General features: G+C 52.0%; 6 protein-coding genes across 6 annotated transcripts; 3 read left to right on the forward strand and 3 right to left on the reverse strand.

The window, feature by feature from the left end:
• Positions 1-215: 215 nt before the first annotated feature.
• B0T23DRAFT_336241 (uncharacterized protein) lies at positions 216-2,514 on the forward strand. Its single transcript, XM_062835806.1, has 2 exons — positions 216-1,218; positions 1,289-2,514. The coding sequence occupies exons 1-2, from the start codon at positions 710-712 to the stop codon at positions 2,295-2,297; spliced, it is 1,518 nt and encodes a 505-aa protein (XP_062694383.1). The 5' UTR covers positions 216-709; the 3' UTR covers positions 2,298-2,514.
• Positions 2,515-2,791: 277 nt separating this feature from the next.
• Positions 2,792-3,391, reverse strand: B0T23DRAFT_403750 (PHF5-like protein; the record flags this gene model as incomplete). Its single annotated transcript, XM_062838806.1, has 3 exons — positions 2,792-2,839; positions 2,993-3,266; positions 3,375-3,391. The coding sequence occupies 3 exons, from the start codon at positions 3,389-3,391 to the stop codon at positions 2,792-2,794; spliced, it is 339 nt and encodes a 112-aa protein (XP_062694384.1).
• A 765-nt stretch (positions 3,392-4,156) lies between these two features.
• Positions 4,157-5,442, forward strand: B0T23DRAFT_395017 (pinin/SDK/memA/ protein conserved region-domain-containing protein; the record flags this gene model as incomplete). The annotated part of the gene is made up of 3 exons (XM_062838162.1): positions 4,157-4,801; positions 4,865-4,933; positions 4,996-5,442. 3 exons carry the CDS (start codon positions 4,157-4,159, stop codon positions 5,440-5,442), a joined length of 1,161 nt encoding a protein of 386 aa, XP_062694385.1.
• A 378-nt stretch (positions 5,443-5,820) lies between these two features.
• On the reverse strand, positions 5,821-6,939 carry B0T23DRAFT_395018 (Alpha/Beta hydrolase protein; the record flags this gene model as incomplete). The annotated part of the gene is made up of 1 exon (XM_062838163.1): positions 5,821-6,939. One exon carries the CDS (start codon positions 6,937-6,939, stop codon positions 5,821-5,823), a length of 1,119 nt encoding a protein of 372 aa, XP_062694386.1.
• Positions 6,940-8,203: 1,264 nt separating this feature from the next.
• On the reverse strand, positions 8,204-8,982 carry B0T23DRAFT_121860 (microtubule-associated protein CRIPT-domain-containing protein). The gene is made up of 3 exons (XM_062832049.1): positions 8,615-8,982; positions 8,415-8,538; positions 8,204-8,350 (listed from the first exon to the last, which is right to left on the reverse strand). The coding sequence occupies exons 1-3, from the start codon at positions 8,783-8,785 to the stop codon at positions 8,268-8,270; spliced, it is 378 nt and encodes a 125-aa protein (XP_062694387.1). The 5' UTR covers positions 8,786-8,982; the 3' UTR covers positions 8,204-8,267.
• A 1,174-nt stretch (positions 8,983-10,156) lies between these two features.
• On the forward strand, positions 10,157-14,381 carry B0T23DRAFT_313818 (uncharacterized protein; the record flags this gene model as incomplete). Its single annotated transcript, XM_062834761.1, has 3 exons — positions 10,157-13,393; positions 13,449-14,116; positions 14,204-14,381. 3 exons carry the CDS (start codon positions 10,157-10,159, stop codon positions 14,379-14,381), a joined length of 4,083 nt encoding a protein of 1,360 aa, XP_062694388.1.
• Positions 14,382-19,712: the final 5,331 nt, after the last annotated feature.

The raw sequence follows: 19,712 nt of genomic DNA on the forward strand, positions 1-19,712 counted from the left end.
TAATGCTTGATTCTTGGTCACGATGGTTCACGTGCAGTTGACTAAGAGGGCGCAAAGCAGTTAGACAAGTGCCTCTACTATTCTCCACATTGGAAGCTCTTGGTCCCACAATTGGCTCTAATTGGATGTGTCCTTCCCCATACCCAGGGGCATTACAGATGCCATCCTTGTCCCTCCCTTGCCGTCTGCTAGGCCAACCCCAGGATGCCGAGGTTCACAGCTGACAGGACCCAAAAAGCCAACTGAAGGCAAGCGCTGTGAATTGAATGACAGGATCCTTTGTCTTTTGATTTGACATCGATCAAATGACACTTGCATGTTCACCTGCTTCTGCCATCTCAACTGCACCGCGCCTTTGCATCAATAAAGGATTTTGAGAGACTGCTTGATCGCATTGGATGATCATCTCCAGAACGCTTTCCACCATTAGCGAGCGGGTTCACGCATCTCCCTCTTCGTTTTCAGCTCTCTTCGCGCGCCAGACGGGGGTGCACCAGATTCCTACCTATTCAGGCCGAGAAAAAAAACAACATCCGAGTTCACCTGCCACCGCTAGCCACCGCCAATCCCAATCGATCCCAGTTCGCTCCAACCCCCTCTCCAGGGCGCCCTTCCCCCGGTTTTTCCACTGTCTATCGCGCAGGGGCAATTGCAACAATTCCTTCGCATCGATTCATCAACAACTGAGGACTGAGGCAGTAAAATCACAATGGCTTCCAATCTCGATTCATCGTCCTATCTCAGTCCGAGCATGATCGGATCCGGAATCATGTCGTCCTCGCTCTCGTCGCTCTCGTCGTCCGTCTCCTCGGCGCGCCATCCGTCCTCGTCCAACATTTCCAAGGCTTACAGACAGGCCTCAACACTATTTCTCACCCGTCGACTACCCGAAGCCCTGTCCACTGTTCTACCTTTAATCACACCGTCTCCCTCCGAATCCGCTACTCCTGGGGATGTTGCTTCCGGCGCCGCCGCATTCGACCCGGCACCTGTCGCCAAGGCGTCGCGATCCACCAGGATAAAGGTGTGGAGTCTGTACCTGACCATCCTCAATGCGATTCTGGAGTTGAACTCGGACGAGGGCAAGGACGCCTTTGGCACACAGGAGTGGAGGGCTCTCTGCCACAAGGTGCGCGAGGGCGAGGTTTGGGAGGAAGTAGTACGCAGTGGATACCATGGATCCGAGGGAGATGTCGATGCGGATGTGGTTATCAACTTGTAAGTCGGCCAGCAACACCATCATTTCTGTCAGCCAGCCAACAAGGCACTAACACCCCCCATTTTACAGAGCCACCCTCCTCCTCGGCCACGCCAAAACCCAGACCCTCAACCAAAAACGTCTAGAAAACTATCTAGCCGCTGCCCGCACCCCCAATCTCGATCTGACGGACCGTCTCTCGGGTCCCTCTGGCCCGGGTGGTTCCTCCGCCTCTCCAGCCCGTCGCCTGCGCTCATCCTCCAAATCTGGAGTGGCGGCCGGACATGGCGCCGACACCCCGCGAGACCTCAACGCGCGCGTCAAGATTCTTGAGCTGTACACTTTGCATGTGCTCCCACGCAACGACGAGTGGGCGTGCGCGCGAGAGTTCATCAACATGAGCGCGGTCCTGGACGACGAGCGGAAAGAAGCTTTCATCCAGGCGCTGGACTCGCTGAAGGAGGAGCAGGAAGAAGCGGAGCGGAAAGCGCGCGAAAAGGAGGATGCGATTCGCAAGGACATTGAGAATGCGCGCAAGCTGAGGGCGGAGAACGAGGAGCGTGAAAGGAAGAGGTTGGAGGAGGAAAGGCAGAAGAGAGAGGCGGCGGGGGTGAACGCAAGTACGGCTGCTAGTGCAGGGAGCGGACCGACGACGGATGGGGAATCGGGTGTTGAGGCTAAGGGGACGGGAACGGGGACGACGAAGAAACCGAATCTGAAGAAGAAGGCTTCCGCGTTGAAGAACGGGGGGGGCTCGTCGTCGTCGGCGTCTTCGAAACCGGCTAGGCCGTCAAGGAAAGGAGCGTCGTCACCGACCGCGACCAAGACGACGGGTTCTTCTTCGAGTGCGGTGGCCGGCCCTGGATCGGGCACGAAGGCGGCTTTGATACTGAACAATATCCGGTCCGTGTTGGATCAGGTTATGACGGCATTCCATGGGAACCCGTTCCTGCTGTACCGGACGCTGGCGTTCATCATCGGGTTCCTGCTGATGTTCAGTAAAAAGAGCGTGAGGGAGAGAATCACAAGAGTGGTGCAGCAAGGGTGGGGGAAAGTGAAGGCTACGGCTGGAATGGGGATGAAAGTTAGTTACATTTGATCCGAGCCCCTTTTTGCTGCTTGGGTATCAGTATTCTTTTGGACATTGGGAGTAAGGGAGGGAATATTCCTGCTCTGATGATAATTAGCATTGCGGCTGTTGTCGCAGCAGGTTTTGGCATGCGACAGTTTTGTTTCGAGTCTATCGTTAATGGGTCCTGCATCACGGAAAATAGCTTGTTTCGTTTTCAGTTCATAATCAGAAGAGATGACACAAACACTGTAACCTGATATGTGATGGCAACATTTCTAATGATTAACCAAAGCCCTGTTAGTTAACGCCTCATCAATGGTACGTGCTTGCTTTTCAGCTTTGTCTTTCTCAACTCTGAGCCTGCCCTCTTATGCTATGTATGTAAACAAAACTCCCTAACGCCCTTGATGCCAAGTCAAATGCAGGTTGAGCTTGTGAAAAACCCCTTTTCTCAAAGTTATATGCCCCTTCCAACATGATTTCCTTCCGTCACAGTCAGAAGCCCCTCTCATATCAGTAAATTAACCACCCCAAACAATCTTCCCACACAAGCCCATGCCCGGGCATCTCTATTGTTAAAATGTTCGATTTGTTTTCTTTTGGTAAAATAGCTATGGTGTGAAAACGTACTTCGTTAGCTTCTAATCTTTACGAGCACACCATCTCCAAGCACTTTACCCCACGGCAAGCGGGAAGGGGAGAGAAAGAAGAAGAGAACTTACATCCGTCCTGGAACTACCCAGGTTTATAATCTTGGGACACCCATCCCTGTCCTTTTCGAGTCTGGTGCACTCGAAGCAGTAGAACGCGTCCGAGATGCCCTCGCCGCCGCACACCACGCATTTGTTCTGGTAGTTGCCGAACGAGCACTCGTCGCAGATGCGCACCAGTGTCGTCGGCCGCACGTACGAGTCGCACACGGGGCACTTGCCATCGCACTTGTCGCAGAGACGGCCGATGGCGATGCCGGATTGTTTGCGGCACATTACTAGGTCACTGTGGGGAAAGGGAATGTTAGTATGTACATAATCGAGAGGGTTTAGCAAGAAAGGGTCAAGCAGGGCTGGGTTGGGCAAGGAGGGAAGCGAGGATAAAGAGACGTACGGATGATGGCGAGACATGGTGGGCTAGAGATTATGATGTGTTTTCGCGACGGTGATGGTAGGCAGAAGGATTGAAATGAAATTCGAGCGAGATGGGCACGCGTGGTGCTGTCGCGTAGTATAAAGTGATCGCTCAGAGAATGCGCTGTACGGTGAATCTGGTCTCGAAATGGCACTTGTGGTTGTAGCCGAGGACGATAGGGAACGTGATGCAAGGCGAAAGATGCGATCACTGGCGATGATGTGGAATTGAATTTCGTCAGCCTCGGCGGCAAGTGGGTAGCGATGTGGCGTCTCTTCTAGCGTTTTCCGCGTTTTCTTTTGTCAGCCTCGTGGAAGAGCGGATCTTCAAATGCCAAGACATGCGACCGGTGCAGCAAAGTGGGGTTAGCTTCCCAGCTGCTTCCCGAACAGCGGGCTACCCTGAATAATCCACTTTCGGGGGGAAGCTGCTCACTGTGATTCTCACTGGAGAAGTTCTGGACACAGGTCACTAACAATTTGGCTTCCATCAATCCACCAACACCACCTAGTTTCCAACAACGAACCGGGCGTGTTGGAGATCAAACAGGGACCGGCCATTCGACGTATATGGGAGAAGTACATTCGACCTTTAACTGCAACGCACAACAAAACCTTTTTGTCACGTCGATCACGTTTTCTGCCAATCACTTCCGAGCTACAATACCTTACAACTCCAACATCTTTGCTTCAGCTTCAACGCCAAGCTGCTGTCGATTTGCTTCAGACAACGCGACTGGGCTTTCCAACTCGGCACTACTCATGTCCTCGGAACAGATGATGGAAACAGAGGACTTGTCTACCCAGAAAAGAAAGGCCACTTCCTCACCATCGCCAGAGGATGGCGTGGCTGCTAAGCGCACCAAACTGGAGGACGGGAACGTCCAGGACAGGATCAGTGAAATTGTTGAAGGGGAAGCGACGCCAAAAACCGGCAGGACAGAGGAACCCGTAAAGGACTCGATGGAGGAGCCGGTCGCCACAGCGAGGGAGATCCACGCCACGTCAACTACCAAGGACAATGATCATCCAATGGAGGACGAAGCTGTGGCACGCGCCCAAGAGACCACAGTTCAAAGCCCAGTCACTACTAGGAGAGAGTCTGACAGGCAAAAGGAGCAGGCCGCACCGCCGTCTCGAAAGGCACCACTTAGCCCCGAACAAACGCGGAAGAATGTTAGCCTCGAGGAGAAGAAACGCGGCAGGCGCTTGTTTGGTGGTCTCCTCAACACTCTAAGTCAGACTACACCCAACAACTCGCAGCAAAAGAGGAGAAAGGAGATTGAACGCCGCCAACAGGAACGAGTGCAGCAGCAGAGAGTCGAGGATGATAGGCGCAGAACCGACCTGCTCGCTGAGCGCAGACGCTTCCGGGATGCCAAGCAGGTGGACTTCGAAGAGCGGATGGTAGGTTGTCCCTTGACAACGGACTGTTGGACATGCTTGCTAACAGACCCCCTTTAACTTTAGATGCACCGGCGGCATGAAAAGATGCTTATCTTGGCTCATAGTCTGCGAACTGTCAGCGAGCCGGTAGTTGTAAGAACTTGACCCCTGAGACAACGAACACGACTTGATTCGAGGGCTAATGATACTACTAGTACTACAAACCCTGGGAGCTCACCAAAGAACAAGAGCGTATCCTCGATGAACAAGTCCGCGAAGCCGAGGAGACTATTACCAGGGAGGTGCGCCAGTTCGAACTCAAACATGGAAGGCCGCCAAAGAATGAAGTCAAGGTCCCGCCAAAGTCTGAGATCCCGCCACCGCCACCATCACCGCCATCAACCCATGTTGACGTTGTCCGGAATGAACAAGATCAAGTTGGTGAGCAGCCTAACAAGACTTCAGAAGATGCTAACCATGGTGCTGTTCCGTCATTGTCATCCCAAGATCCAGCAGCAGCAGCAGCAGCAGCAGCTACCCTGAGCACAGGTACAGGCGATGACAAGGGCGTCATTGCCACTAGCATTGATACTACCACTCATGACCAGGACCATGATGGCGATGAGATGATACAAGACGGGGAGGATATGGTCATATACTAGAGGTAACTTTACCTATCCCCACTTTGAAAATATATCCCAGTGTGGGTTCTACCTGTCGGTTGTTGTCGCCTTGGGTTTTGGTCTAAAACAACGGCTGTATTGTTGAAAGCTAGCTGGCTAGCCGATGTTCCATGACCGTCTAACGTCGGGGCCATATATGTGAAAGTAAAGGAGCATACCCCAACCAAGGAGGGCTGTGGGACGGAAGGAACGCCAATGTTACAAAAAGAGTACGCATTTGTTGTGGTTTACTTGCAGCCGCGGTTTCGGTAGATGCCCTACTAAGCAAAATACTTCCTTTGATAGCGTTCCCTAGAGCTTTTCTTCAATCAGCAGCCTAGTTACACAACATGAGAACATCAAGGCACCTCCGCTCGCTCAAAGCTTCGCATCCCCCTCAGTCAACACACCCCCCAAAAACTCCGCAATAGCCTGGTTCACCTTGACCGGCTGCTCCCACAACGCCCAATGGCTAGCCTCCACCTCTCTCCTCATCAGCTTCTTCTCGAAGAACCTCTCCATGCCTTGGGCCATCGCCGGCGGCAAGGCCGCATCCCTCGTGGCCAGAACAAACAGCGCCGGCGGCTCCACAATCTTCTCCCCATTTGCGTTCTTGCCCCTCTTCTCCAACTGCTTCAACAGCTCCCTCTCATCCTCATAGTTCACCTCGCTGGTCCTATACCAGTTCAGACCTCCCCTCATGCTTCCCCCGTCATTGCCCGCCACCTCCTTCACATAGTAATCCATCTCCTGCTCATCCAACAACGGGCTCTTGCCCATCTTGGGCAAGTTTTCAAACAAACAGCCCTTCTCCGTCGTGAACACGCGCTCCCCATCCGGTCCCTTGGCGCCATACATGCCACTCAAGAACTGCCTGATCTTCTCCTCCCCCTTTACCTGTGCTTCAAATTCCGGCCCGGACAACTGCAGCTGATAGCGGAAATTCGGCAGCACCGTCTCGACCTTTTGCTTCAGCGGGACGAACTCGCCCGCTCTCGGCGCCCAGAAGGGCGTGCAGACAGAGAACACGGCCCGTGTCACGTCGGGAAACCAGAGCGCAAACCGCCAGGCCACGGCGCCGCCCCAGTCGTGTCCACCCACAATAATTCCGCCTTCCTTCTCAATCTGCTGACGCCCACCGGGGACTTCGCTCTCCACCAGCTCGAGAAGGTCGTGGGTGACGGACTTGAACGAGTAGGCGGTCAGTTCCGCGGGCGACTCAGACCGGCCGAAGCCGGGCAGGTCAGGGACAATGACGCGTAGACCGAGAGATACAAGGAAGGGTACTTGGTAGCGCCAGCCGAAGGAGAGGTCGGGCCAGCCGTGGATGAGGAGGACGGTTCCGCGAGGTTGGGAAGCGTCGCCGCCATCGGTAGGAGGGGGAGGGGCGGAGAAGAGGTAGTGGTATTTCTTGCCGTTGATGGTGGCGGTTTTGGAGACGACGCGGGGGTCGTGGGGGGTGAGTTTGGGAGGGAAGTCTGCGGTGGATGCAGCCATTTTGGATGAACAGGATAAGTCGTTGATGAGAACTAAGTTCCAGTCAGGTTGACTTTTCTTTTGCGAGTGGAAGTTAGCTGGATATGTTTTGGGTATTGGAGGATGATATCACGTTGGACACATGTGTCTTGTTCTGATTAATGGCAGCACGAAATGAAAACTGGCAGTAAACGGACCTTTGAAGCAATGTGCCACGTATGTGTTGTCGAACCTCGGAGAGTTTTTGGATCATAAGCAGATAATCAGAGAGGTTATGTTGTCTTTGTCCCCCCCCCTTCTTATACATTTACCATTCAGACGTGTAGTGGGGAAATGGGGGTGGAGGGGAGGCAGCAACAACACCTTGGGTGCTCCATGCATACCCGCCAAGACCCTCAAGATACCTCGGAAAGAGGTGATCATCGAAACACGAAGACCCTTGCCTTTGCGCTTCGTACGTACTTGGCTCGTCGATTTGGCCGAGGCATAAGTAAGCGAAGGGTACCTTTTTAAGTGGGTAAGGGAAGAGTGAGAGCTATTGGCTGTTGGGCGATGAGTAGACATGGGATCGGTAAGATGGTGGATTCAACACATTCAAGTTAGCTGCCTACATGGTGCGATTGCAATGGATTCAGACTGGCAATGCAAAGGCAAGCGGTGAAGAATGGATAACAGATGGTGTGGAAGACAGAAATCCTTCAAGACTGAATTATGCCGCTATTACCATCTTAGCCAAGGTGTACGTCTGTAGGGCTCACAGCTTCTGTCCCTGAACCACCTATTGCACTACACTCCAGCACGATTACCATCGAGAGGTAATCAGAAAGTACCTTTGCCTACATGGCACCAACATCTGTCTACATATCCATCTCTTCCGCCCCCTCAAGTAGTGGTTTGGGGGCAAGGCTGTGCCTTCCTGAAGACATCATCTGTAAACTCGTATCCATCCAACATTTCATGCCGTATTCATAGTCCAGCACCAAATGTACACGATCTCACGTGGCATCCAATGCGCTGTAATCCCTTGAATCCCCTGAGCGTCTGCTCAGCCTCTAGGATTGCACAACGCTCTACACTCTACACGGGAGGATACACCTCGTTCCCTGGTCAAGTCAAACTGAAGAAGCCTTCGGTAATCCGGGAACTGTCGTTATCGACGGTGCAACTGTATGTCGAGTCCCTCAGCATAAAGTTAGCAGTACAGGCAAAACCTAGAAACTGATGAAGGACAAGCGGATCGTTGGGCATGTCGTTTACGTCGTTCATGTCGCTGTACTCGAGCTTATCGTATCGCAGCGTAGCTTTGGTAATTTTCGTGCCTGTCCAGCAACGATTTGTCTGCGACATGCTCACTTCAAGGTGAACTTCTGGCCGTTCACAAGGGGTGCTCCGGCAGTAGTAGTTTTGTTGGGCTTGCCACAGATTGCGCAGGCTATCGATAAGAATTAGCTCCTATTCATCTTTCAGAAACACCTAGGAAGGGTCTCAAGACGTACAATTGGCGCGGTACGCGCATTTATTGCAAAAGGTGTGGCCTTGTGATACTTTTGCCTTGCAGCGCGTACAAGTGCTGGAGTATTGAGCATAGGGGTTCTGAGCCGCCTTGGACAGCAGTTTGCTCTGTATGGTAAGGACCAGTTAGTACAGACGAATAGTTTGATATCTTCTGATGATGATAAGATGATCATAAACTCACCTTTGTCACTCCTGTGTTGCCCAGAGTTGCCGACTTTTTGGGTCCCGTGGCCGAGCTCGATGATGACGATGTTGCCGCTGCTGGGGAGCCATAGTACATCTCACTCTTCTTCTTGACCGCCGGCGTAACGAGGGTCGTCTTTTCCTTCTTTTGGCACTTTGCGCAAACCATGTCGGATATATTTATTTTCGAGCGTCTCTCCTATCTTTCTTAGTCGAAGTGGTGAGCAAGCTTTTGTTGACGGTTGATGAGATAGCTCTACGTGGTTCAAGTTGGTGAGGTCAGAGCACAACAGCGGCGGCAAGTTGAGGTGATGTCCGCTGGGGCGTTGTTACCATAGTGCCCTGTACTGGCCGCCAAGCCCATGGCGCATCCCAGAGAACTTGAAGGGACCAAGAAGGCCGCGTATGGTGGGGTAAAAGGGCCCCTACTGTCAGCCACTATCGCTTAGTCATGAGCTTAGCGTCCTCGTTTCCAGCCTCAAACACACCTCGGAGCATCATGATTGGGTGAAATGCTTTCGAAACATCTTTATTCATAGCAACTGGCAATCCACGCATGGTGCCTAACAACGGTGACCCGCTAACAGGAGCGCTGTGACGTGCCTTGGCGGCTTGGTCCCCTGGGAAGGCGATTGTGGTGTTAGTGGTGGGTGAGTGTCCCAGTCTTCGTAACCGGTACCCATGGTAGTGTACATTACGATTACGTGCAGCTTTTCAAGCCCACCACTCAGGCAATCCCTCCATCCCTGACATCCCCTGAATTCCAGAAGAAATAAAGTCTGCATCTTCAAACATCCAAAACATGGAACCTGCCCTTTCCTGAGGTCGCCAGACTTGGGTACCGACCGTTGGACTCTTTCTCAACATCCCGTCAGGGGGTGCATCTCAACTCATTGAACGTGACCTGACCACTTTTCAAGCAAACCGTATTGGCGCGTACCAGGAACCGTATCGACCGGGCCCATTGGTACCTACCTCTATTCTAGATTGGTGTCTTGTATCATTGGTCTTCCTGTACTGGGGGGGGGCACCAGTTTGTTAATTCCACACGCGAATCCTGCGCTGAACGGCCGTGAAAGGAGGCTGTGCTGCATCTTCACTTGACTTCCCATGACACGGCGGCGGCACCTACTGCGCTAGTATCCAACCCACCATCCACTATCTCTCCGTATAATTCCCAACTCTCCAGTTCAGCTTCCCCAAGTTCCACCTCACGTATTCTGTCGCAAAAAGAAACGTTCCTGCGGTCAACATACCTTACCTAGACTCATACGCTACCCAGCGCTCGACCACATCCATCAAAGCTGCATTACACACGCGCTACCTACTCCGGCCCGAAATCAACAACCAAGTGCCCGCCGTATCCGGATTCCTCCCCCTCGTCCATATTGAGTCCTCAGATGCTCCTATTCCCGCTATAGGCACGACTCCCCGCCTTTGTCTTCGGATCCCTCGCTTGTCTCCGCGACACCACGATCTCAGGTTGGTCTGACGGACTGTCCTACCGACAGCGTCCATTTTCCGGCTCCCGGTCTCCGGCATGGCGGCTGGCCGCCCCCCTCCTGGGGCCCCGTCGAGCGCTCAACACGACGATCTGCTGCTCGACTTCGGCAACGAACAACCATACTATGGCGGGGGACAAAGGTCGACCCTAAACGACGACGATCTCTTGCGACTACACAGCGATGATGCGCAAGGCGCCGCGCAACCTCGCCCGTCCGTATCCTACGATGACTTCGTCGGCTCCGGGCAAACAACACAACCAACAGCTACAAGACCTATACAGTCTGCGCCGGGCGCGACAGGCGGCGGAGGCCCAATAAGTCCATACCCTGATAGCAGGTCGCTGGACCGGCATTTCAGCCAAACGTCGGATCTCGGAAACTACCAACGCTATGCCGAGGACTCTGACGACTACCCTGACGAGAGTACCACGTCCTACTACCAACATGGCGGAGCTATCCCTCCGGACTCGGCGGCAGCCCGCGACAGCGCGCGCGCACGAAATAGCGTCCTGAGCATGGGTGGCGGTTTGATCGGTCGTGCCAAGAACATGCTTGGAATGGGCCCTGAGGGATACTCGGAGATGGACCTTCCCTTGACGGATCCGCGAGCGACCGCACGGGTAGACCACTCTCACGAGCCTCCTCCTCCCCAGAAGCCAGCCAAGAAGTTCGATTTCAAGTTTGGGTTTGGAGGCGGAAAGCCGGATCCAGCAACCCTTGGGCCCCGTATCATCCATCTCAACAACCCTCCCGCCAACAGCCTGAACAAGTATGTCGACAACCACGTCTCGACCGCCAAGTACAATTTTGCGACTTTCTTGCCCAAGTTCCTCTTCGAGCAGTTCTCCAAGTTCGCCAATATCTTCTTCTTATTTACCGCCGGTTTGCAGCAGATTCCCGGCCTGTCTCCCACAAACAGATATACTACAATTGGTCCTCTAGCTGTTGTGCTCTTGGTTTCGGCGGGTAAAGAGATGGTCGAAGATTATCGGAGAAAACAGGCAGATAAGGCGCTCAATATGTCCAAAGCCCGGATCCTGAGGGGTTCGACATTCGAGGAAACGAAATGGATCAACGTCTCGGTTGGAGACATCATTCGAGTCGAATCTGAGGAGTCCTTCCCCGCCGATCTTGTTCTCTTGGCGAGTTCCGAGCCTGAGGGTCTTTGCTATATCGAAACCGCCAATCTCGACGGAGAGACCAACCTCAAGATTAAGCAAGCTCTGCCAGAAACGTCATCTATGGTCAGCTCCAGCGAGTTGAGTCGTCTGGGAGGCAGGATTCGCTCCGAGCAGCCCAACAGCAGTCTTTACACTTACGAAGCGACCTTGACCATGCAGGCTGGAGGTGGGGAGAAGGAGCTTCCTCTAAACCCCGAGCAGTTGCTTCTCCGTGGTGCTACTCTGCGCAACACCCCTTGGGTCCACGGTGTCGTTGTCTTCACTGGCCACGAGACCAAGCTGATGCGCAACGCCACGGCCGCGCCGATTAAGCGCACCAAGGTCGAGAGGCAGCTGAACACGCTCGTACTCTTCCTCGTCGGTATCCTTTTGATCTTCAGCGTGGTATCTACTGTCGGTGATCTCATCCAACGAAAGGTGGAGGGCGAGGAAGGTCTCGCTTATCTCTTCTTGGATCCTATGAACGGTGCCTCGGCTGTTGCTCGCATCTTCATCAAGGACATGGTCACATACTGGGTTTTGTTTTCCGCTCTCGTTCCCATTTCGCTCTTCGTCACCATTGAAATGGTCAAGTATTGGCACGGCATTCTCATTAACGACGACCTTGATATGTATTATGACGTTAATGACACCCCTGCCAATTGCCGAACTTCCAGTCTGGTTGAGGAATTGGGCATGGTTGAGTTCGTCTTTTCAGACAAGACTGGCACCTTGACCTGCAACATGATGGAATATAGGCAATGCTCGATCGCTGGAATCATGTACGCCGACAAGGTGCCCGAGGATAGAATCCCGAGTGGTGAGGACGGAGAGGATGGAATCCACGACTTCAAGCAACTACAGAAGAATCTCGAGAGCCACCAATCTGCGCAGGTCATTGACCAATTTCTCACCCTTCTCGCCATCTGCCATACTGTCATTCCGGAACAGGCTGAAGACGGAAGCATCAAGTACCAAGCCGCGTCACCAGATGAGGGAGCGCTTGTCGATGGCGCGGTACAGTTGGGCTACAGGTTTGTCGCTCGCAAGCCGCGCGCTGTTATCATCGAAGCCAACGGCCAGCAGCTTGAGTACGAGCTCTTGGCGGTCTGCGAATTCAACTCAACCAGAAAGAGAATGTCCACGATTTATCGTTGCCCTGACGGCAAGGTTCGTTGCTACTGCAAGGGCGCAGACACCGTCATCCTGGAAAGGCTCAATGACCAGAACCCCCACGTCGACGCCACCCTGCGACATCTTGAGGAATATGCTTCTGAGGGACTACGCACGCTCTGCTTGGCCATGAGGGAAATCCCGGAGCACGAATTCCAGGAGTGGATGAAGGTTTACGAGACGGCGCAGACGACCATTGGTGGTAATCGTGCAGATGAGCTGGACAAGGCTGCCGAACTCATCGAGCACGACTTCTACCTTCTTGGTGCCACCGCTATCGAGGATCGCTTGCAGGACGGTGTGCCCGAGACCATTCACACCCTCCAGGAAGCTGGCATCAAGGTTTGGGTCTTGACCGGTGACAGACAAGAGACCGCCATCAACATTGGCATGAGTTGCAAGTTGCTTAGTGAGGACATGATGCTGCTCATTGTCAACGAAGAGAGTGCGGAAGCTACGCGGGATAATCTTCAGAAGAAGCTCGATGCCATCCGCAACCAGGGCGATGCCACCATTGAGATGGAGACCCTGGCTCTCGTTATTGACGGCAAATCGTTAACGTACGCTCTGGAGAAGGACATGGAGAAGCTCTTCCTTGATCTTGCCATCATGTGCAAGGCCGTTATCTGCTGCCGTGTTTCCCCTCTGCAAAAGGCCCTGGTCGTCAAGTTGGTCAAGAAGTATCAAAAGGAGTCGATTCTCCTCGCTATTGGCGACGGAGCCAACGATGTCTCTATGATTCAGGCTGCCCATATTGGTGTCGGTATCAGCGGTATGGAAGGTCTACAAGCTGCGCGCAGTGCCGATGTGTCTATTGCCCAGTTCCGTTACCTCCGCAAGTTGCTTCTCGTCCATGGCGCCTGGAGCTACCATCGTGTGTCGAAGACCATTTTGTTCTCTTTCTATAAGAACATTTGCCTTTATCTGACACAGTTTTGGGTATGTGTTCCATGCAGGTAACCATTTCTGATTCAAAAACACTGACCTGAAACAGTACACCTTCCAAAACGTCTTTTCCGGTGAAGTCATCTACGAATCCTGGACTCTCTCCTTCTACAACGTCTTTTTTACAGTCCTTCCGCCGCTCGCCCTTGGTATCCTCGATCAGTTCGTCTCTGCCCGCCTGCTCGACCGCTACCCGCAGCTCTACAACCTCGGCCAGCGCAACACCTTCTTCAAGATCCGTGTCTTCGGCGAATGGATTATCAACGCCGTCTACCACTCCATCATTCTCTATGTAGGCGGCTGTCTCTTCTGGCTCAACGACGGGCCTCAAGGCGACGGTTTCCCCGGCGGCAAGTGGGTCTGGGGTACAGCCATGTATGGTGCCGTCCTTCTTACCGTCCTCGGCAAAGCCGCGCTGGTGACCAACAACTGGACCAAGTACCACGTCATCGCCATCCCCGGTTCCATGGCTTTCTGGATCTTATTCGTGGCAGTCTATGGCGAGGTGGCGCCCAAGCTGAACATCAGTGTTGAGTACTTTGGCGTCATCCCCAGGCTGTTCACGAGCCCGATCTTCTGGATCCAGATGCCTACGCTGGCAATCCTCTGTTTGCTCAGAGATTTTGCGTGGAAGTTTAGCAAGCGGCTGTGGAGACCGGAGGCGTATCATCACGTGCAGGAGATTCAGAAGTATAACATTCAGGATTATAGGCCTCGGTATGTTTTTGCCATATTTCGTCGTCCCCCCCTCCTCTCCTTACTTTTTACTCTGTCTCTATTCGATTGCTAACATAAGGATAACAGTATGGAACAATTCCAAAAAGCCATCCGCAAAGTCCGCCAGGTCCAGCGCATGCGCAAGCAACGCGGTTATGCCTTTTCGCAGGCCGACGAGTCGCAGACCCGCGTGCTCCAGGCCTACGATACAACACAGCATCGTGGTCGGTATGGCGAGATGGCCAGTTCAAGACCGAATCAGTAAAAAAAAAAAAAAAAAAAAAAAAAAAAAGCAGAAAGAACAAAAACAGCGAATGTGGTTGCGCTTAATGTATTGGGGTGTGAGGGACATGAATCAAAGTGTGTATGGACGGAGATGTGATGAATAGGTGACTGATGGACTAATTGATGGTGATGGATGGATTAAAGATGAAAAAAAAATGGAAGGAAGAGACATCTTCTTTGCTTATCATGAGGGAGGCACGCAGACAGACTAGGCAGGCAAGCAGGCATGAAAGGGAGGTATACGACAACTTATTTTTAATCGTTTTCTTTTTCTTCGCTCCATCTATGCTTGCGCTTTCCTCTACTGAGATGTTCTTGTGTATGTGATGTGGGGAGACAAAGGCGTGGGTTCATTGATTTCTGGTGACGAGTTTTCAACGCTCAAAGTGGCTTCATAGCTCTCTGTTTTCAACAATTAAAGCACATACGACCATACCCACTGGAAAACTCGGGATCCCGTCCGCTCTCCCATAGATAAGCCAGTGAGGGCCAGACTAGTAGTTGGGTCGGTGACGACCAGCGAATCCCTGGTGTTGTGTGTTTTTGATCCTTTTTGTATCTTTGATTTTTTATTCTTTTTAACCCATTTCAATCGCCCATCCTTTCTTTTTCTCTCATGTACGTATGATTCAAAGGTAAACTAGGTCAAAGTTGGGTTCTAACTGGAGAACTTTTGGGTTTTACCTAGCTAGGTGAATTGGCCGCATTTGCGGTAGATGAGACGGTGACGGATACACATATTTAGGGGGTATTGTGTCGTCGTTTGGTACCACCTAAGCCAAAGGGGTAGTGCGTGGTGAAGGATAAGTGCTGGTATCCAAGGGACGATGATGTTTGGCGCATATAAGGTTGACGGCGAGTATTGCTGCCCACTATATCTTTTTATGCTGATGGCATGAGAGTTTGGTACAATGTTCCAGCATAGGATAAAAACAACATGTCTGCCTTCCTACCTCCCTTAACTCCAAGTGGACTTGATATCTCAGAGTTGGAAACAATTCAAAGGCGTTGTATGTCTCATACTTAACTTGATATCCCGAGGTATTGAAGAAACTGAGGTCGAAATGTCAACCCCTTCCATTCAATAAATGCATGTAGGTCAGGCTAATATGATATACAATATCCATCAGCGATACCATCGGTTGGAGTACCCGGTAGTATCGGATGATGTACTCGGGGAGTAGTAGCAGCATATTGCTTCTTGACAGGTTACTTACCGGTTACTTGTGTCTTTTGAGGTGAGAAGGGTAGCGAGATGACTCTCCCGGTAAGGGTATATGAGGGGGGTTGTTATCGTGGTTCATGGAGGCTGCAAAGGTACTTCTGTCCCCGAGATCTCACCCATCGTGTCGACAGCCAGGCAGGCGCTCATGTGTTTATGAGATGTTTACCTTCCTCTTCCTTGTCTTCAGTCATTGACCAGATCACATGCCAGGACGACATGATCGGTTCTGAACCTGTAATAGTGAGAGCAATGCAACCCTTTCACGGAGCATGAAGGACATGGAAACTGGTTAGAAGCTTCTATGCCCCCCTCCCACTTTACACAGTAGTGTTAGATGTTGCCTGTGTTTTGCCATCCGAACTCCGGGCAAATGCCAGCGTTTGGCTCTCAAGCTACCAGGAGAAACCAGTAGTTCTCAACCAGGTGTCCATTAGCTTTCGCCAGCCGGACATACTGCGTACATACCTTGATGGCGATGAAGACCGAGATCCCAAAGCCAGTTTCCATCGTCGAGTCGTCCGAGATGATCGTCGATCGAGGAATAACTTCCAGGAACATCGGCAGTTCATATCCACGAGCCGCTTAGTAATGTGATGGATCCAGTCTGGCTGACTCTTCATACACAGTAGAGTCCCGTGAAGTCGCGCGATTTTCGTGCGTCTCTGTCTCCGTAGGATGAATCATAAACAGATTCCGATATGTCCGAGCATGAGGCAGGTATGCAGACAGGCGGTGGCGTGGGTGACCTGGTTCGATGTCTTTCTTCTCTTCAGGATATCGAAATCGCAAGAGTTCTCCAACTCCATGGCCCAGAAAATAGCACCAAAAAAGATGGGGAAGAATCCACAGGAAAACTTGCTCGCGGCCTCACACAGTGCCCGTCCATCTTGTCGCCGCCCAGCCAAGCGAGCCAGCCAACCAGCCCGGCACCATGTCCGACGACCGGCCGATCCCCGGCATCCCAGAACCGAGCCCAGCTACCGGGCCCCGTTTGGTGGCTGGGGCGATGGTGGGTACACGTGCAAGATGCGGCATTTGCCTTGTCCGCGTTTTCTCTGGCTGGGTCTTTTTTTGGCCGACACTCACGAAATCATCCACGTTCTCACGTGTTTTGCGCAGCTTCGGGAGTTAAAGATTCCGGATCCATCAAGAGTGCTGGGATGAGCCAAGTCTCATGCGGATGTTTCCGCTGGATTGCCACGGGCCGATGCCGGCGATGGTCGCCAAACATGTGAAGCTAAAGAAAAAAAACAGAAAGTTGGAAAGTTCCACAAGAAGCACGCAATATCGACGCGTTTTCACGTGGGGACTTGACAAGATGGGAAGCTTGGCGGATGTGATGTCTGAAAAATCTTGGGGAGAAGCATGGCGCTTTGGTGAACCTTTTTGGAAGGCATAAGATATGGAGTTTAGAAGGGACGAATGAGATGAGGCGGAAATAGGGTTACGTACAAGATGAGCCTGGCTCTAGTGTAACTGTCGGGGACTTTGAGTGAACAAGTGAGACTTGTCTCTTGACTTCGAAATAGGATCCAGGGCTCCAAAATTCCAGTTTGATATTGGTTCGAATTCGGCTCTGATACTCCACTGAAAAGCTCAGAGGAAGTCTGACAACGATATTGTTGAACCTCCTCGAGATTTTGCATTTTTTTCTTCTTTCTTCCCCCCAGGCCGACCGACATGAACCTGATGATTGGCAAAAGTATGTACCTTCCTCTCTGGAGCATTTCGGCCGATGCTTCAGTTCGGCTCCAGACAAGGAAACTAAAAATAGAAAAAGGTTGGTTGATGTCGAGGGGACGTGACGGTGTATCAGAAGCAACCCTAGCAACCCTGCAATGTCATTAGGTGATAAAATCGGTAGTGTAGTTAACCCCAACCCGTATGCGTTCCCCCCACCCTTCGCCAACCTCGAGACATGGGGAGATGAACGACAAGCGATGTCGCCTTTCGCCCGAGTAAAGTTTGTCTCTGTATCTCACGGGGCATCCATAGTAGTATACACTACAAAACCTATCTATTAGAGACTCATCACTGCACGCCAAGAAGCCTAGACAACCAGGACGCGTATACTGGAAGCCAAGCCCGATCATCAATCCCTTTAATGGTGAACATGTGACATTTTAGCGCGGTAGGGGTATGTAAACGGCTAATCGGTGGTCCCCCTTCTTAGAGGTTGAGATTATGAGGCATGGTGTACACTACAAATAAGTACCTAGAAATCCCCAGGTTTTGCGGTACTTTTGTCGCTGCATGGGATGCGATGGAATTCATGTGGGGAGACTCTCAAAATCAACCAATGGGCTCACCAGATAGCGCTGCTTGGCTGCGTCGACGAGTCGCCAGGTACAACCGGAGGTAGAGGGTGGGGGACGCTAAGATGGACACATTTTTACCGTTAAAGGGATGGATGACCCTCGACGTTGTGCTTGCGGATCCCCTAGAAACTTACACTACAACCTGTTATAACGCATGTTGGATGAGAATAGGACAAACCAATGCGCAACGGAACTCCCCAAGTCATAGCAGAGACAAATTGTTCAATTTCGACAGTGCTGGCTGCGAAAGGAAGTCTCGGCGATGTTTGCCAGTCTAGTGGCTCAAGACTATCCAGCTGGTACAGCAATAGTATTCCGGCGTGCAGTCTTTAGTGTGGCAAACGTACGGCTAGTTGCTGATGTTTGACTTCAGAACTCCCTTTGGTATCTTGTGTCGTTCCTTTTTCAGTCAGCCCGGCGGTGATGTATAGACGGATGCATAACGGATGCATAACCGGGGCTCTGGCTCGGGAGGAACAGCTCATGGCTGTCAGGTAGGTATGTCTAATGTCTGATGGCATTCCTCGAGTGAGCGACGACAGTGACAATCAAAGGTTGCAACAGTGAGTAACCGTCTGGTCTATTTTTGCCTTTTCTTTTCGTCACTGATGGGATTTGATGCGCAAACAGGCCCATGGGTGAAGGTTCGTTAACCGCCCACGATACCATCACGCACATCTGCGGACTGCGACCCTATCTTTAGTGTACTGTGATAATCCATCACAGAGGCCTTGGCAGGATGACTGGGATTAACTTACTGACGGCAAAGTGCAAAAAAGGACGAGGATACAAAACTGAGATGGTTTGCGAAGCATGGCACGCAATCGAAAATTCTTTATCAAATACCAAGATCCAGTTCAGGAAGGTTACCATGACGATCGGATATAGAAGCATCTGGATCAGACCTGACCAGCGCTGATAGTGACTCGGAAATGGCTTTACTACGCCGTTGGCATGCTTTAACAAGATGAGCTATAGAATCCAGGGTACGGGGGATCAGGCGAGCCAGGCTCTCTGCTGTCTCTGTCACGCTGGTGAGCCATGGTTCAAGATGATCGCTGAGCCTCAACCAAGTCGGGTTAATTTGCCGGCATACAGGAGTCTCAGAACGGGAACAAGTCTCAGTCAGCGATGACAGAAGATGAGGAAGATGACCATACGTGTAAAAGCTCAGAAGTCCCTGCGTTGACGGTCGTTCGGTTATTGTCTCAAAGTACACTACTCCCCACCTTGGCGATCTTCAACGGGAACAGCGTCAATGTAAACATGGCAGACGTCCTGTTGTTGGAATCAAGAAAGCATTTTCCAAGAAAACAAAACTCCCGTCATCTTCGCCGTGTGTAAAAATGCTACGATGAACGGAGACCCGGCAATCGTACGGTCCACCGCTGCAGGTACGGCACCTTCATGGGCACCACCAATTCGACCATCACCACCATCAGATGTCCCATCACCGCCGCCACCCCGCCTGCCAATGGGAGGTTTTCGATTTGAGTGTACTTCGAGGTCCCTCAGCTTTGCGAACCAAGCGATGCAACCCCAGTAGTAGGTGTGGGGTGAAGACACGGCATTGGATCGCTTCATTAGTATCATTTTAGTTTGCGGGTTTGCGGGTTGCGGAATCGGACTTCTACGGGAGTTGTTTGATTCATGTAGACCAATGTGACAAGGTGCGAGCGCGGGCGGCAGTATCTGATCATCAACTCGATCAACGCCCCTCGACCTACCTATGAACGGCATCTCAATGACACGACAAAATTCAAGGGGG

This window comes from Neurospora hispaniola (assembly GCF_033458365.1).
Source record: "Neurospora hispaniola strain FGSC 10403 chromosome Unknown B0T23scaffold_3, whole genome shotgun sequence".
NCBI lineage: Eukaryota > Fungi > Ascomycota > Sordariomycetes > Sordariales > Sordariaceae > Neurospora > Neurospora hispaniola.